Source organism: Macrosteles quadrilineatus, unplaced genomic scaffold (genome assembly GCF_028750875.1).
Source record: "Macrosteles quadrilineatus isolate MER2022 unplaced genomic scaffold, UCM_ALF_1.0 Scaffold_1__1_contigs__length_201487025, whole genome shotgun sequence".
Taxonomy (NCBI): Eukaryota; Metazoa; Arthropoda; class Insecta; order Hemiptera; family Cicadellidae; genus Macrosteles; species Macrosteles quadrilineatus.
This window is the reverse complement of record NW_026542594.1, coordinates 144,893,630-144,921,120: the sequence shown is the minus strand read 5'-3', so window position 1 is coordinate 144,921,120 and position 27,491 is coordinate 144,893,630. Positions and strand designations below refer to the sequence as shown.

The 27,491-nt window shown below is 36.9% G+C and overlaps 2 protein-coding genes across 4 annotated transcripts; one reads left to right on the top strand and one right to left on the bottom strand.

The window, feature by feature from the left end:
• Nucleotides 1–2,031: 2,031 nt before the first annotated feature.
• Nucleotides 2,032–10,153, bottom strand: LOC128986428 (mitochondrial intermembrane space import and assembly protein 40-B). Of its 2 annotated transcripts, none has more exons than XM_054406800.1 (3): nucleotides 9,984–10,153; nucleotides 7,755–7,839; nucleotides 2,032–4,399 (listed from the first exon to the last, which is right to left on the bottom strand). In XM_054406800.1, exon 3 carries the CDS (start codon nucleotides 4,154–4,156, stop codon nucleotides 3,728–3,730), a length of 429 nt encoding a protein of 142 aa, XP_054262775.1. In that variant the 5' UTR covers nucleotides 4,157–4,399; nucleotides 7,755–7,839; nucleotides 9,984–10,153; the 3' UTR covers nucleotides 2,032–3,727. The 2 variants fall into 2 exon arrangements, with proteins under 2 accessions (XP_054262775.1, XP_054262782.1); XM_054406807.1 differs by having other exon boundaries at nucleotides 9,988–10,153.
• Nucleotides 10,154–15,716: 5,563 nt separating this feature from the next.
• On the top strand, nucleotides 15,717–26,561 carry LOC128983482 (uncharacterized). Of its 2 annotated transcripts, XM_054402779.1 has the most exons (6): nucleotides 15,717–15,815; nucleotides 18,036–18,199; nucleotides 23,805–23,906; nucleotides 24,591–24,716; nucleotides 25,217–25,312; nucleotides 26,285–26,561. In XM_054402779.1, the coding sequence occupies exons 2-6, from the start codon at nucleotides 18,070–18,072 to the stop codon at nucleotides 26,398–26,400; spliced, it is 570 nt and encodes a 189-aa protein (XP_054258754.1). In that variant the 5' UTR covers nucleotides 15,717–15,815; nucleotides 18,036–18,069; the 3' UTR covers nucleotides 26,401–26,561. The 2 variants fall into 2 exon arrangements, with proteins under 2 accessions (XP_054258754.1, XP_054258755.1); XM_054402780.1 differs by lacking the exon at nucleotides 25,217–25,312.
• Nucleotides 26,562–27,491: the final 930 nt, after the last annotated feature.

The following is a 27,491-nucleotide window of genomic DNA, read 5'->3' as shown; positions in this document are numbered from 1 at the left end:
GATCGAATGATAGATATTTTTTGCATAGGTAAAACAAATACACTTATAACATTAATATTAATACACTAATAATAAGCGAGGGTGTTACTGTTCTGACTCCGAGTGAACAAGTGGACGTTTCGGAAGTTTCTGGGTGGTGTGGAAGGACCACATACTGGACGGCAAGGCCAGTACGCCGGTGTGAAAAAGCTTTAAGGTTCTTGCAGCCCTAGGGCAAAATTAACTGGAGTCCCCACCCCTCACAGGTGGAAATTCCCTACAATAGCGACAAAATCGGTAACATCTCCCACCATCACAGTGACATCATCATCATTATTCTCAATTACGGAGAGAAAATTAACATCTCCCCAACATCAAGGGGAGACACTAGCAGCCGTGGAAAAATTGAGAACATCTCAGCAGGACACCATAATTGCCAACTGCAAAAAAATTCATTTTTTTTGTTTAGGAAAAATTGTTTTTGTACAATAGGCTTCCGCCCTCTTGTGATTAAGGGCAAATCCGACACTGCCTGTTAAGGTCAAACCCGAATAATGAACAGTCGCCTGTAAGTCTTACAATTTTTTTTTTTTATTTTCATGAAGTGGCACATTTTTTCTATAATTTTTTGTTTGGTTCATTTTGTTTTGTATTGTGATTATTTCCTATTTTTTAAATCCTAAATCAGTGAGACACAGGCTTTATATGCCATAGACTCTCACCAATTGCAGGTTTATATAACAAAACTAATCGGCTTAAGATTATTATCAGCAGCAGACATGAGTCATTTAGACGTCAGTGGAACTCGCACAATGTTATCTAGCTATACCTACAGTGAAATACTTAAAAGTTGTGTAACCTTTCTGGCAGCTACATGTTGGAGTGGACAATTATTGTTCCACAAGGATAGTTCGATCAATATTTACTGTCAGTGTCACTACTAATTGTTTTTCTTTTACCTAGAAACCGATGCTGCTAAAGGTTGTGTTATATGTTAATTGCAATCAGAACATGCCATAAACTAACAATAAAATTTTATACTTTTGGACGAAGATTTACAAACAAAGTAACCCAGATACACATGGGGATAGAGCAGAAACAACAAGCAAAGCTAAAGGATGGTGTGTAATATAACGGCTGAATTAAGAGAATTGATTTACTTGAAATACAGTTTGTTTTACTACGTAAATAATCAAAGCTTAAAAGAGTATTTATCCATAACTGAATTTTATGCCATAAAAAAGAACTTTTTAAACAATCCCACTAGTATTATAAATGAGAAAGTTTGGATGTATGGATGTATGTTTGTGACAAGTGAACGCGAAAAAATACTGGTCGGATTGGGCTGAAATTTGGCATGATGATAGCTCACACTCCCGATTAACATATAGGCATATTCTTATTTCAAAAATCCTTTCGGGCTCCGCCCCAGTGGCTCTGGAGTTTCCCATGTTAACCTTATGAGAAATGGAATTATTGAATCTTAACAGCTGTTTCAATTAAACAAGTTGGTTCTGTTCTATGATGTTCAATAGCATTAAAGTTACAAGGATTACCAACAGGGTGCAGCACTATTATTTCTTTTACATTTATGACAACAGCTAATTTGCAACCAAAAGGTGAGTGAGCTCTTCAACCTGGAGGCGAGTTAGCGTAGCGAACGAGCTAACCTGAAGGCAAGTGAACGCAGCGAACGAGCTCTAACCTAAAGGTGAGTGAGCGTTGCGAACAAACTTCAACCAGGACGTGATTGAGCCATGCGAACGATATAATCTTGAAAATTAAGAAGTTAAGCAAAGCCCGCGGGTTACAGCTAGTTTGTTCATAAATTTGCCATTACAACAAACATTAAATGCTACCAGCCAGCTGTTTATCCATTGGAACTCCCTTATTTGGTTATGTGATTATTGCACTTGATCAATGTCTCAAAGAAGTAGTTACTAAAAATTTCTATGAAGAACAAATTGGAGTCTATGTACATGAGTTAAAAATTGAAGAGGGAAGAGATAAAAATAAACTCTTTAAACAAAATCTAGTTTATTCTTTCTAAAATTTTCTTTTTGAGTTTAAGACGTACATCCACCAGATTTACTTTGATTGAACTATGTAGATCTACTGCTCAAATACTAGTAAACAATTATGAAAACTCATGTGAAAGTGCATTTATTCATTTACATCCCAAATCATGGTTATCTGGGAAAACGAGTTAATCTCACTCTTTTTAAGATGTACAGTTTTTTAAAGATTTGATGTAACAGTATTTTTTTAAATACCTGGACAATCCAGGAGTGCCTTATCTGGGACACTTGAATATTTTCTTCAAAATCCCATGATACCACTCCTTCCTAACCTGCCATTCATGAGGATATTTATAAGAACTAATCAAATAGTTGTACTTAAGTATAACAACATTTAAATTACTAACATTTTGAAGGATTTGATGAAAAAAATTTAGTTTTTATGTAACACATCTCTATATTTAACTAAATTTAAGTACAGAATACAGACATTAACAAATCACAAAGATGGCCATAAAGGTTACATTTGTAAGCACCTTCAGAATATTCACCTGAGAAATCAAGATTTAATCTTAATATAGGCTAATCACTTTAATCATAAAACTGAGAAATAATAATTATTACGTTTGTAAAAAGCATATTAACTGAGTTCATACAAGTATGTTATTACTAGTAACACATTTCAACAAATGACTAATATACTCTTATGTAAATATGGAGATACAGTAACACACTTACCAGTACTTCAATATGTTCAGTTTATAGTGAAAATGGTTTGATAAAAGTTATACATCCTTCAAAACAACAATGTAAAGTAGATGAAACATTATCCATAAACAAAACAACCTGGATATTATACACTATGTTTCTTTACATTGAACATTGTGGCCATTAGGAATGAATTTATATATATAAATGCAAAGTCTTCCAATCCTATTCTATCATTTAAATTTTATAAAGCAAACTTTACCACTTTCATTTACTGGTAGGTTTAGGAAAAAAGGACAGTGTCATAATGAATTAACTTACATATTGATACAAACACTAATGTCATTCTTAATTTTTTCCTTCCTAACACAAATGATACTCAGTATTGTTGTTGCTTGACATGTAGCTGCATGATGACTCTGACTGAAGCAGCTCTGTCAATTAAAGCTATCTTGTGTACAGTAATACTAATTAATGTTTTATGTGTCATAACTGTATATATAAATTACAAGAGATACATTTTATAAATCTGTAAAAACAGCCAAAATTATATTTGCTGGTTTTGTTGTTAAAAGAAAATCTTAGTCAGGTGGATTGTTAAGAGAACTTAAACATTGTCAATCTGTAGACTTAAATACAACTAAACGTACTACTAACTTTGTTGAGGTCAATAATCAATTTTAGTTGTATATCATTTTCTCTATTCATCATGTTTAAGAAATGTGTTGCTCATAAATTTCAGTAACCAATGAAAAACACTTCAAAATTACTAGATGAAATATCTATTGTGAAAATAACAATTTAGTCTTATCAACAAGGACATAAAATTATTGTTAGATAATTTAACTTTTGTAAACAAAAAATATATTGTGGTTTAATATATCAAGCATAAGACTAAGAACACAATCAATATTTGTCGCTTCTTTGAGAAGCTTACATCATGGCAAAACGAAATGCCCCACAATTTTTTTAAGTTTTAACAATAACAACTATGTAACACTACTACTCATGTGCTAATGACACTACTTTTTCTTTTCTATCGTATTTTCTGTTTTGCTAGACGTACTCTCTAAACTCTTGTCTTCAGTTGAGTTTGTAACATTTTTATCTGCTTCACTCATCGAGGGGAAATCCTCTTCATCATCTTTATTATATACTGTCGGATATTTACTCATACAATCTTGCATTTCCTCAAACACACTATAGCAGTTGCTGCCCTTGGGCTCTGCTGAACTGTAGTGGAAACACGTGAAGGCATCTCGGAACTCCATCCCGCACGGTCCCGTTGCCATTCCCCCCAGGCAAGGGCAGTTCCAGTTGATAGATCCGTCAGGCATGATCAGGCCTGGTCCCGGTTCTGGCTCCGGTATTACTACTGAACTCGGCTTTTCATGGTCCTCCTTTGTGACAAAAGTTATTGAGTCTTTACCCTCACGGCGACAATAAGACATCTTTTCAATTGAAATTTTAACTTTAATAAAGGATTTTTATTCGTGGCAAAAAGACCTAGAGTTTGAAATTAATGATAGTAGGATAGGCGAACTATTAATCACTCTAATGCTGCACTTATCTTCGGACTCAAACAATGTGAGAGCTGATCTCAGCTTTACATACACGTTAGACGAACACCGTAGGACTGCTCTTTTCTCTGAAGGGTTGTACGTCAATAAGTCTATGTTACTGCAGCCTCCTACCTGTAAACAAAATTGAAATTGAATAAATCAATTATATATTTTCCAAACTGTTGATTTAAGACCTAAAATAGACTTGTTTTAGACAAACGACTTTTTAACACATTCAGTTTTGGATAGCAGGGATCAGTGGCGGATCCGAAGATGGGGGGCAACGGGGCGACCGCCCCCCCTCGGGCACATATATTTTTACTGCATATAATACAGTAGTGCATACACATTGCGTAAAATAATTTGTCACACTAACTTTGGACAAAGAAGTGGTATAAAACTGCCATTTTCGAGACTTAGTTTACAACATTTTTCAGGGGGGTTGGGGGAGTTCAGACCCCCTGGTTCGCCCCCCCCCCTTGTGACTCTTCTAGATCCACCACTGGCAGGGATTTCTCCCCCTATTATTTTTAGCTCATTAAGCCAGGAGTACCAAGTTATGTTGTTCCTGTTACCTGATTTGATTTATTTTTTATTGGGGTAAATGTGTTTAGGTACTGTGCGTAGGAAAAAGTGTAATATCAAGAATTTCAAGCAGTCACCATCATACACAGCTAAAGATACTGATTAAAAAAAAACAAAAACTTTCAAAGGAAAAAGCAGCCACAACTCTAGGGTTGCAAGCACTGTACGAGATGTATGAATTGCAGAAGGGAGGTGGGCCAGGTTGAGCGGGGTGCGCAAGGAGGGTGCAGCCGCATCACAATGGGGCACATGTTGAGCGTGCTTTGTAATTGGTTTCTTGTGCATAAAATTTGCAGCTGCTTTACTTCTTTTTTATCAACACATTAAGGAGCCCGCTGCCTCCTGGTATACCGTGACGTCTTCATGCACAACCTGCTCAGTCTGACACACCTCCAATAAATCTTGATCCTACACTCAGTATGAGTAAATATCTTGAGCATTGCCTAAGAGACGGTTTACTGCAACCTGACTCAGTAGAAGTTTAGTCTCGTGGTTACAACTCATACTACATCCAAATGTTACGTGCTACTCTCCGATTTTAGTAGAGAGGGGTTCAATTTTAAAGCTGAGCTGAACATGGCCAAAAAACTTGTGTAAATTAATACCGAACCGAACCTTTATTTTTGCGATACAATTAGGATTGCAGGAGCACATATATTCAGAATCTTTCTATAATGATGGAGACGATGATGAAGTCTCTTCGATAACAACAATATCAGTTGTTTTAAATTTGTCCAGAATCGAGAGGGAAAATAATTATGTCTCCACAATCACGGAAGGTTTAAATGATTATGCCGTGATCGCAGGAGATGATGCTGTCGCCCCAATCATGGGAGCCTTTCATGATTTTGCTGTACATGTTGTGTAATTATGTCCAACAGTCCAAGTAAACATTTCCTTCCTATTTCAAAATTTAAGTTGAAAAAATATTTTCTCATAATGAAATCAAACTTCTCTTCTCGTTACAGTTGAATAAATTATATTTACTGTAACTCTACATCATAATATTTAATTACATTTAAAAAAGAAGATAAGATAAAGGCTTAGAGCCGATTCGGATGATTGGCGATTCGTTTACTGGGCGTTTTACTGTACAGAGAACATTCATTGACAAATTAAAAGAAATTAAATAGGAGGCTAAAGGAAGTAGTAGGGGGAACTATAATAGTACATCATTGGTTTTCTTTTCCAGGTAGCAGCATGAACTTTAGATCAGGCTGTGGTGGACCTGGTAAAATCAAAATTTCTCTTGTGTTGACTTATTAGCGTTGCCAAAATTAGAACTATTGACAGCTTGCTAACTGAGCCATTTTCGATACCAGGAATAGTTACTTAAGCTTGATCAAGTATAACTTATGGAAAGTACAAAAAAGAAGATGGAAAGACTCAAAAAGAGAGCTCGTAACGTCAAGTTTAAATTGAATTAGATTCTCGTGATAACTTAAAGTATCGTATTGATTATTAAAAGTTTCATAAATTTGTTAGGACCTCTATGCAGGGTGTCCACCAGGCCAACCAGAAAAAAATCATAAGTAATTCCAGGTAGTACAGGTTGGTTGTAATTTTCATTTTACATTTTCTGACGTGGTTTTGGGCAAATTTATTGCAATTTATCAATATTTTCTTAAAAATAGTGATATGTCGATACCAAAATTGATCAAATCTCCGTACCGACACCTGAAAAAAAATGTTAATACAGACAATTTTAATTTTACCATATTTTCTGAAAGGATTACTACACCAACCCCTGTCTTTGTACTTCCATGTAGTAGGCCATGTAAATTTGGCGTTATGGGTTGTTTTTTAAGTAGGTAGCCTGCAGAAAAAATAAATGCAGAAATTACAAAAATTTCACATAGCCAATTTGAGATTTAAACCCTTCCAAACACATTAAATAAATACCAGATTAAAGATAAATGAAGATTTTACAAAAATATAAAAATGAAACTTTCTACTGTAGAAATGGGCCATTTTGAAATTTTTCGGTCAAGCATAACTCAAGGTTATATTGTGATCATCCACCACTGTTTTAGATACACAATCATCGTTACCCGCGATAACTGCCAAATCCTGAGTATCTCCCTCAGTTACGGAAACATCACCACTGTCTTACGTGGTGGTGACAAAATCCTGATATTGTTCAGGGGTAACAGAAACATTATAATTGTCTCCCGCATTCAGAGAAAAGTTATCATCATCTTCCACGATCGTAGCTTAGTTCTAATAATTTCCCGCAGTCATCATCGTCAAGCAATAGTTTTTGGACATCATGGAATTCCCCGGTCATGGAAACGCCATCGTCATCATGTGCGATTGCGGCAATAATCATTAAAAACTTCAGAGGCTGTTTGGAGTTTGGACATCATCATCGTCTCCAGCGGTCACGGAGACGTCATCGTCGTCTCCTGTGGGCACAGAAACGTCATCATCGTCTCCTGTGGTCACAGAAACGTCATCATCGTCTCCCGCGGTCACGAAACGTCATTGTCGTCTCCCACGGTCACGGAAACGCCATCGTCGTCATGCGCGATCACGGCAGAATCACTACAAAATCCCGCGGCTGTTTGGAGTTTGTTCATCATCTTTGTCTCCTGCGGTGACGGAAACGTCATCTTTAGGTTTAACGATAAACCTATGTGAATATCGCAAAAAATTGAAAATTCCTGGTAAATACGAAATTCATGCATAATCCTGGGGTTTTCCCGGTTTCAAAAAAATCACGCATAATTCCCGGTTTTCCAGGTCGGTGGACACCCTGCTATGTTATAATCTAGGCCTAAGGTATAATATTTATTTAATGAAAAATTAGGAAGGCCTAAGTTGCTTACCTAGGTCTAAGTTATACAACTTATTGATAAAGAAATGTATAGCCTAACTGAACAATGTAGACCAGAAAACTTACTTCACCAAACAATGTTTTCATAGAGAGCACGATATACCTCTTGAATGTAACAGCATTGGTTTCTTTAATTGAACCTGGGCCAGACCTGAAAAATAATGAATCATTAGCCTAAGTTATGCTATTTCTATAAAAAGTGCTTGAGACAAGGAAAGCAACTTAGCTAATTATAGGCTAGGTCTTACAAGTTTTTAGTGCTACAAACCAACTGTGGTTGTACATCGTTGCTCAACGATATAAAACACTCCTGGATTGCGCCCGACTGTGCAGTTACGGGCTCGGTTTTCGGCTACCCCCACCACCGCATGGCAATGGCGCTGTCGCGATTGCTGTCTGACGCCCTGCGTTGCAATGCACTCAGCATAGCAACGCTGGTGGCGCTGCCTACGAATTGACAGGCAAAGCTCTCTCAAAGTACTTAACGCTTTTTACCATGCGGTTGGCATTCTGGGTTATAGTAGTATGTTTTCTGTGGTCAGGGCAGCAGTGTCTTTTGCCATGCAGTGGTGGGGGGAGCGCCGGGCGAACACAGCGGGCTCAATCCAGGAGTGTTGTATATCGTTGGTTTGTAGTAGGGTTGAAATTTGAGGGAACAGAATTCTATTAATCCCATAGCCTAGCCTACAATCTGAAGTAGCCTACTGAAGTAACTTAAGGGGGGTCATCCTGCCCATCTATCCAATGTTAATTTCTTCAACTTAATAATATTAAACTAAAAAATATTAAAATAAATAAGTAAAGGTACAGGTTTAGTGAGTCGGTGGCTCAGTCGGTAGCAGCGTCACAAACAAACAAAAACAAACAAAATTTAAAACAATTTTTTTTTGTAGGGCCTAGGCCTACAAATAAATTGTAAAAAAACAGCTGATTAAAAAAAAAATTAAATTACCCCGCTTGGTAGGCAATTTTAAAAAGTTACCAGATGTAAAAACTCAATATACCTACACTCTTTTCAATAACATCATAGTTAGATCCCTAACTCTAATACCTTTTCAGAAAAATGTACCTTAGGTTGAAGAACTTAACATGGGATGGATAGGCGGGACACCCCCTTGAGGGAAAACTGGTTCACACTTGGAAAGTTTTCACTGTACACAACAAAACAGAAAGTTAAGGATGGAATTTTAGCTCTTCAAAATGCTCTCTTCAGCTACAGAACACAAATAACAGCACAGCTTCATCATCATCATCATCATCATACAGCTTCGGACAACGACTGGCTTCCACCAGCAAATTGCATTAAGTTAAACCACAAAATGCCGATAACATAAAGCCTAAGATCAAGAAGAATATTGAAATGAAGTTTTTGAAAGATCAAACGCAAGACAACTGAAACCCACTCAGAAAGGATGCCTAAGATCAAGAAGAATATTAGGTAAGACCGACTGGGTAGCGAACCACAGGATAAAATGGAGCCGTTCACACGAGCGTAGGGCGACGACTAGCTAGCCGCATTCGAGCTTGGTGTCCCAAAACATAGTCTGGCCCTGCTTCCCAGTCACTCATGGCAGCTACCCAGTCACCCGCTCTAGTGGTACACGTAGCCTCAAAAGTGTTTTGAAAAGAATGGTGACAGTCTAACTTACTTAAACCGACATCGAAAAGACCCATTACAGAAAATCAGTAAGTTTTAGGCCTACAGTATTTAACTTAAACATTCAATATTTATATTGGGCCCTATGAAAATGTCATCCAATAAATTATAGGTAGGACAGGTATTCTAGTTTCTACGTGGGATCTAAAATAAATTACTAGCCTAGGCCTATCCAAAATTTTCATCAGGTAAGGCTAGCCTATCATAGGTTCTTTACGAGACTACCCAATAAGTTGTAGGCTACCCATAAATTCTAACTGGTAATAAGGTTTAACTTAACTACCAATTGATTTAGTGGGTAGGCCTAGCTAGAGTTTCTTAACTGGGCTACGATACTATCGATTGAAAATATCCTTTCAATTACCTAGTAAACCTTCAAGTTTGGTTAGTTGGTTTGGTTAACAGTTTCATTGATTTGTTAGTTTTAAAAAATCGAATGAAGGTTTAGGCCTATCTACTAATTGAACCAATAGTAGCGTAGCCCAGTTAAGAAACTGTATCCCATTATGGATCAAATCCCGAGTCAAAATTGAACCCTCATTTTGATGATCACCCTAACCTTACATGAATATTTTCGTAAGGGCATAGGGGTAGGCTAGGCTAGTTCTCATTTACTGCGTAAAGGAATTGCATCATACCTACAACTTGCAATCAAGGTAAAAGAATTCGTTCATTATAACCGAAATTCAACGTTCGATTACTCACAGAAACACGAATAATTTCTTAGAATGAAAATAAAATCACTTGAAACTAGACTGATCAATACTATTTCTTCTCTTGCATGAAAAAGTGAGGTTAGAATTAGAAGAAATAATCGCTAATCACTTAATCACTACTGAAACTAAACGAGTGAACGGAGTGGAGTGAAGAGCTGAAGCAGTGAACGCCTTCTCCCTTCTTCGCTCTTCGCATTTCGCCGGGTCGCGTTCCGGTCAGGCTCACAGGAGCCACCCATGACGTTTTTTGATGGTCCTTAGATCCATGACATCATTCTTAATTAAATTATACAGTTAATTTTATAATTTTTACTTTCTCCCCATATACCATAGTTATGTAGAAAGTATAGTTTTCGTCAAAATTTTCAAGTTTGAGTTTTGAGGTGATATATCCGTTGCCGGTATTGATTGAAATTAGTAGGCGATAATCCTTATAAATCTTAACAAAATAGTGCAAATCCCCATTGCTGTAAAAATTAAGGTTCAAAAGTTATTGTAGTTTATGTAATTTTCCGATAAATCCCCGTGAAAAAAACGCACTTATCTTTCATTACAACCCATCCGTTTAAACTTTTGATTGCTTTTTTTCTATAGGCTACAATAATTTACTTTTAGAAAATTAGTTACCGTTATATACTTTTGCAAAATAACAGATAAAGCCCTGACTATACTTTTATTGTATTTTATAATAGATTAAATCATAATTTATGCCATCCTATCACACTGATCTTATCGACCAATTATAAGATATAAAAAATAATCCCATTTAAGAAAACAGGTTTGTGTTTAAATAATAATCCTTATAAATAAGGGCACCTGCAGGACAATTTACAGGAAGGGCAAAGACAGATATCTTGTTCCATGGGTTGGGCATTATGCTTGCTTATCTTGACAGCCTTAAATCAAACTTTTAACTATAAAATAAACGACAAATGAGGCATATAGAACCAAAAGCAGGTAAGTCACCTGAACCAAATTTTCTAGGAGAAGCCTAAAACTGTATCATATACTTGCCAGCAATCAATATACATACTTTTAACCTTAAAAAATAGTAAAAAAATCATTGTTTGTTATAAAATAAAATTATATGGGTGTTTCCACATCAGATTTTGCGATAAAATGCTTTGAAATTGGAGATACCTGGATTTGGAAATAAAAAATGGATTTACTTGTTTTTGGAACTTAATTAAGAGGATTTACTTGGTTATGAAAGTTACTTTTGAGATGGTCACTGATTATCATGGTTTGGTGAAACAAAATAAAGCATTTAAATTATTTGGAAACATTATCATTACCTGGCATAGTATTAGTAGGCTAAATTAAAATCTTTATAAAGCACTGCCTCTTGGTAAGGAAAATAAAAAAAGACACATTTTTTGCTTAAAAAGATGTATTTTATTACCTGCAGAAAACAAAAATCACAAAAGCAATATCAATAAAACACAATAAGAATCCTTGTTCTTAAATAAGTATTAAAATTCAGTTTTTCTTCGTTGTTTTTTTTTTCACAACAACAAGTTGTAGGCTTTCGTTACACTCTTAGTTCGGATTATTCCTCCATTGGTTCACATAGAGGATCTTCTTGATCTCCTTCGTCACCATCATCAGGTTGCAAAGGACATGATAAAACTTGTCTGTAATATGACAGGTTTTCATTTTCTGCCCATTTCTCGCCGTATTGGATTTTCAAAAGTCTCTCAACATTTTTTAGTTTTGCTGCCGTCACTTTGTTGGAGGCTGTATGATACTTGGATGGATGTTCCGAATAGTCTGCCCTGATGCAGTAATAGACTTAAAACAGTTCTGGTCAGTTTTATAAAGTTCTTCACCTTTGACTAATACATTCGACGAATTCTTGGCTGACCGTTTTAAAACAAATCTCTTACACTTAGAAGAAATTTTAAAATGCAGTTTGCTTGTCTCCTTTATTTTGTTTTTCACCTCATCTCTCCAGTCATAAATAGGACAGTCATTTTTTACAGCTACGACAGTGGCATGATTTTGTATAACCTCTAGGTATTGTTCGGGGTTGTCAATAACTTCGTGTCGACGCAAATCCTTTTCAATGTTACCGAAGACACGGTCAGGGGGTATAAAAGAGTGTCCTCTTACAGGAAACACAAGTTCAACCAACTTGATATTTTCAGGTGCATTCTTCAATAGACAAACACAAGTCATCACCAAAATCATTCGGTTCTTATTTTGGCCACCGCAGCCATCGGCAACAAGCAGTAATTTACTTGCAGTGTCCGGGAAATTCAATTGTGTTAAGAAATGAAATAAAAAACTTGCGATTTCATTTGAACTTTTTTCATATTGGTCCTCCGTCCAGCAGTAGCTAAAACAGTTTTCCTTGGTAAGGTTAGACTTGGAGTGGTCTTTTACAATCGTACAGTTATACAGGTAGAGTTGTCTTAGGTAGTAAGCCTCTTGGTCTTGTACTTTGGGAAGAACTAAATTCTTCTGGCAATCAAAGGAAACTATTATTACATTTGGACTTTTCTCCCTCAAAAAGTCATAGAAAGCTTTAGCACGAAGTTTGTGCACTCTTTTTTCTATTAGTAATGTATTCTTCTTAGCAATGTCCTTTTCAGCTTTAATTCTCTCACCAAACTCAAGGCATATATAGAACACATATCAGTTCTTGGGTGACCAAATCCCAAATTGAATTTAGTATTAAAAATATGTCGAAAGTAAGAACTCTTCACCTTTAGACTTTCTTCTGCTTGGGCGTCATACATTCTAAACAGTTTATTGATTGATAATTGAGATGGTAGATACTTCCTCAAGCTTTTTCCTCTGCAGTAATGAGATTCGATACAGTGCAACGATGAAATAAACTTTACGACTGCTTCTTTCTTGGGAAGGTATTGTTGTGATTTTTTGTCACCACCACGTTTGTCTTTTTTAACTTGCCCTGTTTTAAAACCAGCTTTATTGATGTTATCGACTCGACTATTGGTGATGCCTAGTATGTCTATAAAGCCCCGGATGCCTAGTATGTTTATAAAGGCCTTTTTGCACACTGGAATTATTGATAGAGTGTCATAGTCCCTCACAAAATACTTCGTTGAAAACATTCTATGTTCTTTTTCGCCGGTTTTTGTCCTTCTTCTTTTGATAGGCTTAGAAGCACAATGAGATAAGATAAAATTATCTTGTATATATTTTTCCTTTGATTCGTAGAATGCTGCATGAAATTTCTTTAGTTGAGCCATTTTTAGGGTTCGGCACTTGTAGGCCTTAGTTTTGTGGTTACAATTCGGGTACACAGGCATGTTGTGAGGAGAGTACCTACAAAAAACAAACTGTGTTAGAGCCTAGGGCCTATTAAATGGGACTTGATGCTGAGGCAGTGCTTTCATGAATCGCGTAGAAGTAAATTATAGGCCTAAACTCTAAAACTTTATGGGAACAAAAATTCTAGTCCTAGGCCTATGATAAAAGTATAAGGGATTACCTGTTTCGTTTGGCTACGTTCTTCTTCCACTTATCCTCTTGCCTTGGCCGTTTTCTAGCCTTTTTAGGGCTTACAATAGAAGCAGTGGAGGAAAAACTGCTGTCCATTTTAGTAAAATATCTAAATTATATTTAAGTTGAACTAATTAAAACACACGCTCACGGGATAAGCTCAGATAACCAACACACAGCACAGAACAACAGACAGCTCACTGTAACAGCTGGTGGGAGGAGCTGTATTCTGATTGGCTGCAATGGAGATACCTGTTTGTTGGTTTGGACTGTCAATGGATTTACCTTTATTTGTTTCTAACAGCAGTTTTCAACAGAAAAAAAGGTCTGGATGTATATTTATTCGTCACTAACCATTTGGACAGGCTTATAGATCTGTTTCCAATGTATTATAAACAGCTGCCACCTCAATTTCGACAAAAATGTGACTTACGTGCTTTTGGAACTATATGCCTCAAATAGTAAACTTGACCATGAAAAGAAACACATTTTCAATAGCTAATTATTCAGCTTAACAATAACTGTTGTCCATTTAAAATATAATGATTTAAATCTGCAAGTCTTTCTTTTGATGTTTGAGTTCGACTGAATTTATATGTAGCCTACTATAGTGAAAATTATATGCACTTGCCGTCTATCTTTCTAACGACTAATTGAAAATCTTATTTGACAAGTTTTAAGAAGCATTTCTTTAATCCAAATGAACATGAATAGATGTCTCGAAGGTTCACATTCAATTAAAACTCCCCTTTCTGGCTTTTATACTCTCTACGACAAAATGTTCTTAAAAGGTTAACCCTAAATAGCATTAGCATGCCTAGTATTAGTATGCTGAAGCTAACCCCTTCCTTGACATAAGAAATACGGATGACTATAGGGGCCTACAGATAAACCTCCTGGCATTGAATATACACCCTATTCAATGCTCCCGGTTGGGTTTTTAGAATCATTGGGACGTGGTATTCCAGTTGACTTACCCACTGGTGCGAGTAAAGTATTCTAGCGTTATTTCCTCATGACGCATCAGTGCCTCGGAACATAACCCAGTAGCATTGATACCCACTCATGCGAGTAATCTATTCTGTTGTCTTCACAGAGGTGACTCGCCTTTATAATACTTTTAAATATTTTTGAAAATTAAACAATTAGTTTAAAAATTTTAACTCTAGATTATTTTAAGTTATATTATTGACTTGTTATAGTTAAACTCTTTTAAGTTGAGTTTCGAGCATGCCGGCCCGTGACGTATAATATTAAACGTGTCTTACAACATATTTTGTTCTACACTCACCCGACAAAGTAGTGGGCTTTCTTGCACAGATTATAGTACAGAAAGCCTTACTTTGGCGCACAGTTTTTACTTCCGCGCACACCAGTATTCCAACCAAACAGCACAACAGCATGATTTTATTATGCACGTAATCCGTGTACCTACGCTTGAAAATAAGTTGGCAACACAAGATATTACGACTATACGATCAGCTAGTGCAGCGTTTCACATTTCGTTCAATGTTTGGTTTTAACCTGCCCTAAAAACGTGTTGTACAGTGTTTAAATGACTAGTAATTGTAGGAAAAATATAATGTGGAAAACGAGTGCAAACTGCCTTTGCTGTACTCGAGAAACTTTCCACACACGCCAACGGCTCGTGCGTGAACATTTCTCTCGTGTGCAGCAAATTGCCACTTTACACACTACTTAGGCCTACACAAATAACTGTTCTTTGTTATTGTGGCAGATAGAAATTTGAAGTCCACCTAACAAAGTTGGAGGATATTTTCTTTATATTGTGATCACGTCCCAAATGTGTTGAAGTGATAGCTTGGGCTATTGATATTAGCAAGTACCAATTATTGTAACTAACGGGCCTTTAAACTTTTAAAAAAATTGGTTGTGTGTTTCTTTTAGGGTTATGTAAAAAAGCATACGGCGCTTCACTTATAATGACACTTAGTAGGGCACGACGTGCACATATAAGGCCTATACACATGTATAATACCGAACGTAATTTGTAAACTATTTCATAAGTGTGAAAGCTTTTCCATGCCAATGGCTATACAGTACAAGAAAGTCAACCAGACCATTGTTGAGTCACTGGGGGTGTGTAGAGGAGGGGGAGCGAGTGGTTCCCATGGTAACGCTGGACGCTGTAAGCCATGCACACCACTTCCACCTCCGCCGCGACGCGACGTCACTCCTCACTCGTCAGTCGTCAGTACTACGCGACAGTGTAACGTGCAAACGTGCGAAGTACATCGCATCCTCTCATGGATTATATCTTGAGTAAGTACGAGTTAATTAAGCAACGTAAACCTCCATTCCTTTTACGGGGGTTCGATGTGGTCATAGTGGATTATACATTATGACTAGTTGTTCTGCCCGTTCTTCGCAACGAGGTAAGAATACTCAAAAGAATTATGTGGGTCTCTAAAATTACTGCAAACAATTACAAATATATATACCATGATTACGCAAATCTCGGTACCGGTACCGTAACTTTATCCGTAATGTGAACATCTATGATGAGAATCAAAAGATAAACTCGGGAAAAAGTAAAGCAAACTCAAACTATAAAAACAAGTGTAACCACTGAACTGAGTGATATATCTTTAATATTTTTAAATGTGAATAAATACAATCATTTAATTAAAACTGGGGTTTCAGGGAAGTTTCACATCAAAACCTCTCGTTCAATAATAGGGTTGATAGGTTTGAGGCTTAAAACGGGTTTCTTTAAATACAATTTTATAATATGAAAGTTAAAACTTTATTTATATACCTATACAAGGATCAATCAATAGTTATTTTCCTACAGTCACCCGACAAAGTGGGCTTAGGCACTCGCACAGATTATAGTACAGAAAAGCTGCGCGCGCACTACGGCGGCACGGCACGGACGGGCGGGCGGCACGGCAATTTTTAAAAGTTAATAACATTGAATGTCATATGAGTGCGCCCACTACGGCTGTACGGCCGGCAACGGACGTTCGGCAGCTTCCGCCGTTTGTTAAAAAGTCCGGGAGACAGAACTCCAGGACATTTCCGAGCTGCCGTGACGCCCGTACCGACCGGGAGCACTGCACACCGATCGGGCGGGCGGCACGGGACATCCGCCATTCTCAACTGATCTCTGTCAAAGTAGCAGTGTTTTCGTGTGTTGGTAACATAGATGTTAGTAAGTTGATTTTTCTCGTTGAGAAAACCCCAAACTGTACAACATGCGACATCCGGAATATTTTAATAACGTCCGGCGTGACATCAGGAAACATGAAGATCAGGAAACAAGGTGTGGAACTCTCCAAAGCTTAGTCTTTTTCTGTTTATGTGGTGTATCTAAAATCTTTGCTTGTACCTTCTTGTCACCTCTTCCTCTGCAAAAATTAAACCTACTATCGCCACTTAATCTACATCCATCATTACTCACAATTTTTAGCTCGCAGACTGTCAACTGTCCTAAATTGCGGATGTGCGGATGTCCCGTCCCGTCCGTCCGTGCCGTGCCGCCGTAGTGCGCGCGTAGCTCGCCTTACTTTGGCGCACAGTTTTTACTATGGTGCACACCAGTACTCCAACCAAACAACACAAAACAGCGTGCTTTTATTATGCACGTAATCCGTGTACGCTTAAAAATAAGTTGGCAACACTTAAATATATTACAACTACGATCAGCTGGTGCAGCGTTTCCCATTTCGTTCAATGTTTGGATTTAACCTAACCTAAAAACGTGCTGTACAGTATTTGAAAGACTAATTATTTATATGATTTATAGTAACTGTAGGAAAAATATACCGTAATGTGTAACACGAGTGCAAACTGCCTTTGCTGCACTCGAGAAACTTTCCACACCCGCCTAGGGCTCATGCGTTTAAAAATTTCTCTCGTGTGCAGCAAGTAAAGTAAGTTACACAAATAACTATTGTGTAACTAGTGTGCGAAGTGACACTTTGCTGCACACGAGCACAGAAAACGTAGTACGTTTTCTGTGACACGAGGGAAATGTTTAAGCACGAGCCGCAGGCGAGTGATGAAAGTTTCCCAAATGCAGCAAAGGTACTTTGCACTCGTGTTACACATTATATTTTTTAGAGATACTATAAAGCATAAAAATATAATTAGTCTTTCAAACGCGTTTTAGGTTATGTTGAAACCAAGCGTTGAACGAAATGGGGAAACTCTGCACCAGCTGATCGTAGTCGTAGTATCTAGGTGTTGCCAACTTATTTTAAGCGTACACGGATTACGTGCATAGTAAAAGCACGCTATTTTAGTTTTAGAAAAGATTACATATGCTACGCAAAAAAAACCATGTAGCAATGTACATTATGAAACATGTACATTTTGCGTAGCATATGTAATCTTTGGTTTTAGTAAATGCAGCAATTAGCAACTTGCTGTACTATAATCAGTGCAAGGAAGCCCTCTTTGTCAGGTAAATGTAAATGTAGATATTTGATCGCGATACACTGACACTCATCCGATAAATTATTATGTTTCTGTCCACAGATGGTCGCGAGACAAGGTAGCAGAGTTGTAGGTGATGTGGCCCTTTTTTGTCCTCGTGTTCTTAGATGGCTCTTTAGCAACTCCAAACGAAAGCAACATCGTAGAACATCAAGTAACCTCAGAAATGGCTCACGCTACCCTTTCAAAGGTTAATGTGTCTGATCGTAAGTACATTTTACATTTACAGAAATTGTTTAAAGATCCCAACGGTTATATCGTCATACACTAATCGGTTTATAAATCTGAATCCTTTAGTAATTCACCTAAGACCAACAACATATTAAACCTGGACCAATTGCGTGTTTATTGTCTACAACATTTTTTATAACTTTTTATGTTATTCCAACCTTGTTAACTAACTCAAAAATTTCAGATTTAGGTTTTAGGATACTTTGGTCGTAAAATTTACGATAGGCTTCCAACGTCTTCGGTTTTAAACTATTCCCATGGTAATAAGTATTTTTGTTCCCCGCTTTTGGTATAATGCTTTTAGCGAATTTCCCATATAGGGAATAAGCTATTACCGTAGGTCTCATGGTAAGACCTAGACCCGGGACCGATTTACTTTTTCGTTTTGAGGTCCCCAGAGGCCAAAAACACCATCCGTTCAAATTCATATATATATATATATATATATTTATATATATATATATTTATATATATATATATTTATATATATATATATATATATGTTTATATATGTGTCCGTTAGCGCGATAACTCAAGCAAAATTAATCCGATTTTGATGAAATTTGGTACAAACGTGTAAACCTACATTTATTCGAACGAGTTCGCAAACCAGCATAATCGGACCATGGGATCAGGGGTTTATGGGGGGTTTTATGGGGTAAAAATGGGTTTTTCTCATTTTTGACCCTAAAAACTTTAAATTTCTAAATTTCTCTCTAGACCATTTTGAAGAGCTTAAAAAAACAAATAATTTAGTATATTGAAGTTTTTTTGAATGTTCATTGACTACGGAGAAAATTAAAGAAATTGTAAATTTAAAATTCCCATGTTATTCTTATGGAGAATAAATAAACTGTTCTAGTTTGCTTGTTTATGGATATATTTCAATCAAATTTGGCAATTTGGCTTATTTCATACTAAGCTATCAATATTTCAATTGAAAAAACACACCTCAACATCTTTCCCGTAGCAGCAAACATAACTACTCACTAAAATTAATGTTATTTAAATAGGAAATAAATCTGAAAATTTATAGGGAATATTTTAGTAGAAATCGAGCCTGGTGAATGGAAATTCGCTTAGTATGCAGGTTTGCTGCAATGGGAGTATTTTTTTATTATATAAGCTGTAGGTCTCATGGTAAGACCTAGACCCGGGGTCGATTTTGTTTTATTTTGAGCTCCCCAGAGGCCAAGTAGGCGTACACCGTTTGTTCAATGATATGATTTTGGCAACATTTGGAACAAACATGTAAACCTACGTTTTTTCGAAGGAGTTCGCGAACCAGCACGCCTGGACTAATAAACTAAGAAAACCCAATATCTCTTAGTGATACCCATGGCCTCCCTCCCTCGCACCCTTTTCCCCATCGTAGATACATGTCCGCAATGTTCCACCCTTGAAATATTTGCAGAGACCTGCCAACCCCTTGTCAGGTAGGGTAGCAGTAATCCCTAGTGTCCGCTTTTGTCCTCTTTAATAATGATGTGTCCCCACAGTTCTGTGTCCGCTTTTGCCCGGACACCAATGCCTCTTCCCTAGGTGAGGGTTTTGTATATCCTCACTAAAAATAATTTCTATGTGACTAAGAAAAAGTCCATACTTTGTATTCTTGATTATAATTGTACATTGTTCATGAGCTGGGAAGAACATAATGTAGTATATAAGTAATGTAAGTTAACAGTTTTGACCTAATATAGTATTCAGGTGGATTGTCCGGCCACTTAAGTAAGCCTAACTCAAGGCGTCTAACTTACATACATTTGCAACAATATATTACCCAACCGTTTAAATGTTCATTTTATAAATGGGATTTCTTAATGAAATATAAGGTTCGAGTACCTATTAGAAATAATGAAAATTGTAATCTAAAAGTGCAGACGGAATTCTATGGATTGCTTGACGACCTTGAGAAAAATGTAAACTGTTACTATGTGTTACGGCTATGGCACTTCTCTATTACAGCCATTGGCAACCCCAATAATGAAGCGGTCCAGAAACGTCATACAGCTTAGAAAAGAGACTTGAGAAAAATACCAGCATGTCGGAATTGTTGTTGCAAGATTACAAAAATATGATTAACATTATACTATTAATATGAATCAAATAGTAAAATATATTTTTTCATGTTAGATCTCTAACAATATAAGTTGCTGATACGCGACTCTTTCAACACATAGCATAGGTAATGACGCTACTTCCGGGCCAGGCCTGCATGTGACGTGTGGCGTGTTCATTATACTTTCAACACACCACACGTACTGTATATGTCCTGTGGCGGTGGTCGTACTACCAGCACAATAAAATAATACCAACAAGCCCCTGTACCCAGGCGCGCAGTTTGTATGTGATGCGCTAAGGGTCCGAGACATAATTCCGCCCCTCTCCCCCTTCATTGTGGAAACATTTTTCTCTCCATTGCGCCCCCAACAAACCTCTTGCGCCCTTGGGGGGCCCGGCCCAACCGTATACTAGCAGTGTAAGATATGCATCATACCAACAAAATATGTTTGGCTCATACACAATAATGTTCATATGTTTATTCGGTCTCAGGAAGCGTTATGAAATAGTAAAGTGCTAGGTTATTTGCAACGTTCAACTACGGTAAAATTGGAAAATTGATGTTATCATCTCCAACAATGAGTATTGCCTTCTGATTGTCTATTACAATGTCAGTGTAATTTTTTGTATCACTTTACTACCGGCTGCCACGCAATCCTAGTCGTAGTATTCCACAATTGTGTAAAAATCATATAATGTAACATTGATTCGTTAACTTAATTGTTGTCTTGTGCCTTTCACTTAATTGCATTTTTCAGTGTGGAGGAAAACAAATTACTGTACGATATATTTATCAGTTAGTTTCACGGTTAGTATAAAGCATGACACAATATAAAATATAAATATAATTTTAAATTAATCCATATATAATATAGGTTTAAAAAGTGTTTTCTTTAATTTTTTACAGTTTAAAATAAATCTTTGTTCTGGTTTGTGGTTTGTTGAAGGTTAACACAAAGACCGTTGTCCTTTGCTTTCCCTTACAATCGATGTCGGTGGCGTCGGGGCGGGCCGCGGGGTGCCATTTATCGATTCAACATGGCGACCGTGACCTAGTAATGATAAGCTATCAGGACATATGACGTCATTCTTGTAGGACAGGTAACAGACACGTGCCAAAACGTAGAAAACAATGAGGAGTCCAAAACGACGTTCCGATACTGTAATGAACTTTTAAAAAATCGAGTACATACTTGAATTTCCCCATTTTATCGTATTTAACGTAAACTTAATGTGCACCTCAGGGGTGTTACGTCATAAACATAATAATTTGTGCTAGAACCGTTTTTATTATTCCAAATACAAACTCTATAAAATAGTTATTTGAAAATATTAAATGTCCTACAAGTTAGTAAGATTTACCCAACTCACCATATAGCATATGATATGTTAGAAAATATAAATTTCTAGGACCAGTTCAGTTAATATAAATTTAATTTAAAATTCAAATCAAGTTAGGCTTACAAAGCATATTTGAACTACATTTAAAACATACAATTTGCACACAAAACTATCTTTTACCTCAAGGGCATCGTATACGAGAGATTTAAATATGACAAATATTACGATCTATAAAATAAGGTTGGTTGGTATAACAATAATAAAGTAATAGCTATTTACATTACAAGTGTAGTAAGAGCGTTTTTACATCACGCAAGTGAATGTTGTGCAACGAGCGGAAGCGAGTTGCATAATTCACCTAAGTGATGTAAACACGCTCTTGCGTAACGTGTAACGTACAAGATTTTACCTGACCCGACAATATACATGGGTTTATGTACAATATTTTTCATCATCCATTTCACTCATCGTCTAACAGTAACGTTCTTTTACAAACAAAAGCTAGGTTAAGAAAATACTTTTCCTACAGTTACCTAACAATGTACATGTTCTCTCGCTGATTTGAGAAAGCAAAGTGGCCAATTCGCTCATCAGTGAGACAATGTTAACATTGTCTCACTCTAATTACTTTGTCTCACTCCAGATTTTCAACGTGAAGGCACGAAAAAGTGAGCGCGTAGCATGCAGGCAACGTCGTATGCGCGCGAAATACGTTGGCAGCACTGGCTGTAAATCAGCTGGTCAGCTATTGTACTGTGTTGTATTTGTCACTTCACGTTAAATGTTATATTAAAAGTTCACTTCTGTGTAAAAATAGGTTATGTTTCTTCACCAATTTATTTGTTTTATGGTAACTGTAGGAAAAGTATAATGTGCAACTCGAGTTCAAAGTACAATTGCCTCACTCGAGAAACCATTCCTCACTCGCCTACGGCTCGTGAGTAAGGATTTCTCTCGAGTGAGTCAATTGATCACTTTTCTCACTAGTTGCACAAATAACTATTAAAGCATAACAATAACATTCAAGCGCACAGCTGATTTCTAGCGTTGAACGTCGTTGGCTCCATAGAGTTATATTTTTTAAGTTAAGCAGTCAATGTTATTTAAATGGGTTTCTTTACATCACCGAGTGAGTTTTTGATACTTTACATCACTCGAGAAGTAAGGAAGTTGTATACATCACGCTTGGGATAGGGAAGTTTAACATGGCGGGTTAGGTAAAAACATATTATTGATTCCGATTTAACATACCACGTCAATGTAACTTAATAATGTTGTCGATTATTAACTGCTTTTATAATTTCATCAAATGCGGAAAGATTCGGGTTCCCAGCCTTCTGTACAAGAAAGATACAGTAACCCGTCATGTTGACGTTATATCGGTGTCGTCCCGTGTATAACAGGGTGTGCCGACCACACCTACTGATGTTTAATGTAAAGTTTAATTATAAATTTACTAAAACGATTAGTAAATATTATTCAACCACAACCTTATGCCAATGCATTACAATATGTGTACACTCACACAGGAGCCTTGAGCCTTTCTGAATAACAAAATACCTTTTACGTGATCGAATAAAACGAACGTGTTCGTGATTGCTGCCACATCTCGACAAATCTATTTCATTGTTACCTACGATGATTAATTGATTTTCTTAGACACCAGTATTTTATACAATACAAAGACTAGCATTTTGTCTAACATTGCCTAAACGGGTTAAAGACATAAACAAACGTATGAATTGTTTAATCCATCATACTAATATATATGTTAGATATAGTACCGGGGGACCGAGGCGAATAAATAATTAAATTAATTGAATCAATAATGCATTGGGAACATTTTAAAAAACAATGGATTAAAAAAACCTCAAATGCAAGCAACACGGAAGTAGGTAACCTACATACTACTTCCATTATGTAACAGATCAGCTAATATCAACTTAGAAGTAGATGGTACTCGACTTGGTACACCCTTGTTATCTCGGGAAAACCTTGCGACCATGCAACTCCATCAGAAACAAAATCTACAGAGAAATTCAAAACCAAGATGCAACTTTTAGCTGGTTTGTCTTGTGTAGCTAACCCACCAGATCTGCCTACATCAACATTGTCTCTGACTAATCTGATGTAGTCTGGCTAAACTGTAGCTATGAATGTCCGGTGTCGGTGTTGCAGTGATGGGTGAGGGATGCAAGACTTGCACGCAGCAACAGACTGGCTACTGTCTCAGCGAGGACCTCGTCATGGACCACTGCTTCTGCGACCACAGACATAAGGGTACCATACCAAACATTAACTATTGTTATTTTACGAAAATCCTCAGAATGTTTCGATATTGTGTGACCTCTTGCGGCGAAGATGAACACGACTTCGGTAGCTTTAGTCAGCAAAATGTTTAAATCCTCAAAAATGTATCTTAAAATTAATCTTCATTTGTAAGCGGCCGGTGTCATCACTGAGTTATCAGTTTTTCGGTGAGAGCCGCGTCAAGTAGGTGTTTACATTTGTATAACGTTTCGCCCATAATATGATGAGGCATTCTCAGTGGCAAAGCTGAGATTGATACGAATCCTGATGTCTAATCTCAGCTTTGCCAATGAGAATGCCTCAACATAGGCCCCTAGAATGGGGGAAACGTTTGTTCTTATACACAAGTGTAAATACCTACTTCAAGCGGCTCTCGCCCACAAGACCGAGAATTCAGTATCAAAATAAATTCATACATAGCCTAAGTAGACTGAATAATTCATGACTTTCTTCTCCAACATTTGTTTTATTTCAAAAGATTGAATTTCCATGTTTGATCAATAACTAAACCACTTACTATTTTTTAAGTTGTGTAATGAGTCTTAAACTGTGTCTAAGAATTATGCCTCTTATCAATCTTGAATAAAAATTTAGTAAACTTGTAAGGGAAATTGCTCCAAACATAACAATCCTTTATGTGTGTAAATGTTGCAGAACGGCTGGGCTACATGCAGCACACTTGCTACGTGCCTAACCGCTTCCATCCCACGTTCGCCACTGACTGTCTGGAGTACGTGCGAGTGCTGGAGTGCTGCTGTCACGCCGTGCTGCTGCCGCGCTGTTAGTATCTGATCTGCTGTCAGCAGTGTATTGCGAAACAATGCTGTTTTTCAATGTTAGAACAAAGGCAATACGTATTTCGTGTGCCCTAATCAATTAATTGTTGTTTAGAAATTGTCTGTTTATCCAGCACGATGGTTAAGAGCGTCAAGACATTATCTATCTGTTTATATTCAGTATTTAAATTTCTATGTTTATTTTCCATCAAGATTACGAGTATTACCATAGACAAAAAGAATTAAATATAGACCGTTAGCTGTGCTACGGTTACCATAGGTTCTGGCGCACACCGCTGCGAGCGTCATAGTTACGGCGTACGCTACGTAACTACACGGCGCTCCCAGCGGTGTGCGCCAGAACCTATGGTAACCATAGCACAGCTCACAGTCTATATTAATTTAATTCTTTTTGTCTATGGTATCACCGAGTTTATATATTAGTACCCAATGATTACAAGTCAATTCATATGTTTTTGTGATATATTCCTGACACTGTTTTAGTGAGGGATAGAGATCGAAATGAGAGTATTCCCACACCCAGCAGCATAGCCGTAACCCCATTACTGCTTCAAAAAATCACTGAACAAATTGGTGGAGGTACTTGATGTTAGATTTTTGTTTGTTTGGTTCTTTCTACTGGCTTATGTTTAATTTGAGCAAGTGTGTGATTTTTCACGAGTGGGAATTTTGCACGCAAAATGATTACGTACTATTATTTTTTGCATACTTTACTGGATTTCCTGTACTAAATTAACAAATATAATAGACAAAAGTGATTTGTTTCCATTCTAAAACAACATCAATTAAGTGTTTGACTCTTGTCTAAAACATCATTCTTAAGTTTGGCACATGGATCAAAAACAATACTCTTTACTCTTCAATATTATTAGGTTTGGCACATTAGTTGGGTGACACCAGATTTATGTCGTCAGATTTGTTTCGAGCACCCTTCGCAAGCCGTCAGCATTATTTTATGTTTTATCCTACAAATAACTATGAAGATAGATAAATGGTAATATAATATGAGAAAAATTTGGGTATAAATTAGGTGTAAATTTGGGTATAAATTAGGAAAGAACGTTTTTTTCCAACTCATGAATTACAAATTCCGCACATCGGTTAGAATACACTTTGGACTTTGGATATGATGTCGACTAGGCTTTGTGTTTTAACTCTTGGACATATTCCATATTGATTGAGTCTCTTGTACCATGTACACCTTGTCACTTTGTGCATATAATCACACAGACTACTACTTAGTAAGCCTGACTGCTAATTCTGTACAAATAGTACAATGGTATTATTTGCAAAATATTTGATTGTTTAACACCTTTTTAATAAATAGGTTGTGTGACATTCTGTTTTAAATATTGATAATATATTTGTTTAGCCCCAACTGTATGACGATGCATGGTATAGTGTGACAAGTCAGTTGTGTGTCTCCGTTTTCCTGGATTTTTTTATTGTTTCCCTTATTTGATAACTCAAGTTTCTTCTTGTAGACTTGAACACAAAATTGCCTCATGCTCGAAAGTGATTTAAATCCTAATTAGAGTGTTACTGTTCCAGTGAAGGAAGAGGCTTCTAACGGCTTAACTTCCGTCCACTTGGCTTCTCCAACCTGGTTACTTCCGGTAGTAATCGCACTACGTCATACTTCCGCCCTGGACCCCTCCACTGCATAGAGTCGTCACACCGCACTGCTAACAACCACTTACTGTACTTTACAATGGCTGTGTCTCGTCAAGTCTTAGTAAAAATAGCACTGTGTACAAATGTATGTATATAAAGGAACGGTTGCTTATTTTCTTATGTGAAGAAATAAATTATTTATTGAACTGTTTAATGCAGTTGCTAAACCTTTGATTACCCTTTTTCAATGGCATATTTCCAAGGCCGTAGCCAGGACAAACTTTTGGGGAGTGGGGTCTGGTCAGTGGTGGTTGCATCAAAGGGGGAGGGTTTGGGGTGTGGTCCTGTGCCTTAGAAAAAATGATATTTTTAACGCCGTTTAGTGACTTTTTAAAGACATTTTTAACGCCTAAAACTGTGTCCAATTCTCCAAAAAACCCCTTTAAAACATAATGTAGACTACGGTCATATCCTCCTAAAAGGAGTTTGGTGACTTTATAAATCCATGTTCAACGTCTACAACTGTGTCCAAAAACCTCCCATTTCCCCTTTAATTTGTGATGAACAAGTAGACATTTTGAAAACTAAACTTTGACGATTGCATTTATAAATTTCAACATACTGTAGGATACCGCAATACTTTTACTACTAAATTCAGGGATTTCGGTGGGGGGGACCCCCTAACTAGGTTTGACCCCCCTAATCCCCCCCTGGTTACAGCCTTGCGTAGTTCAGATCTGGAGGTGTCAAATCAAATCATTCTTATCGCCGTTTATATATTCTGTATTTCTCAGGGACGGCCGCCCAAAAGACTGTCAAATGAAAGCACTCGCCAACAATCTATAACGATGCACCGGCGTAATACAAATACAGGTACAATTACAAATACAGTTCAGAAATTTAAAGTCTGGACCAATCATTGGTAATTAATATCGGATGCGACAACAAATTCTAAACTGGTAAATGCATCAAGAAACACATAATTTGTTGGTGACGTTTGTGCAAGTTGGGGCATTTCGCGATTTTCTTTTAATTTGCCTTTATTTGATATGAAATAAGAAAAGTTTATCTTCATTCTAATTCAGTTGTTCAATTGAATCATTTTTTTTTAGCGAATTTCCCTATAGGGAAGTAGCTATTAGCG

Coding starts and splice junctions, on each gene's coding strand:
- LOC128986428 (XM_054406800.1), bottom strand. CDS start 4,156: ATGTCTTATTGTCGCCGTGAGGGTAAAGACTCAATAACTTTTGTCACA.
- LOC128983482 (XM_054402779.1), top strand. CDS start 18,070: ATGTGGCCCTTTTTTGTCCTCGTGTTCTTAGATGGCTCTTTAGCAACT. Junction 18,200..23,804: donor AAAGGTTAATGTGTCTGATC/GTAAGTACATTT, acceptor TCGGTGTTGCAG/TGATGGGTGAGGGATGCAAG. Junction 23,907..24,590: donor CTGCGACCACAGACATAAGG/GTACCATACCAA, acceptor TAAATGTTGCAG/AACGGCTGGGCTACATGCAG.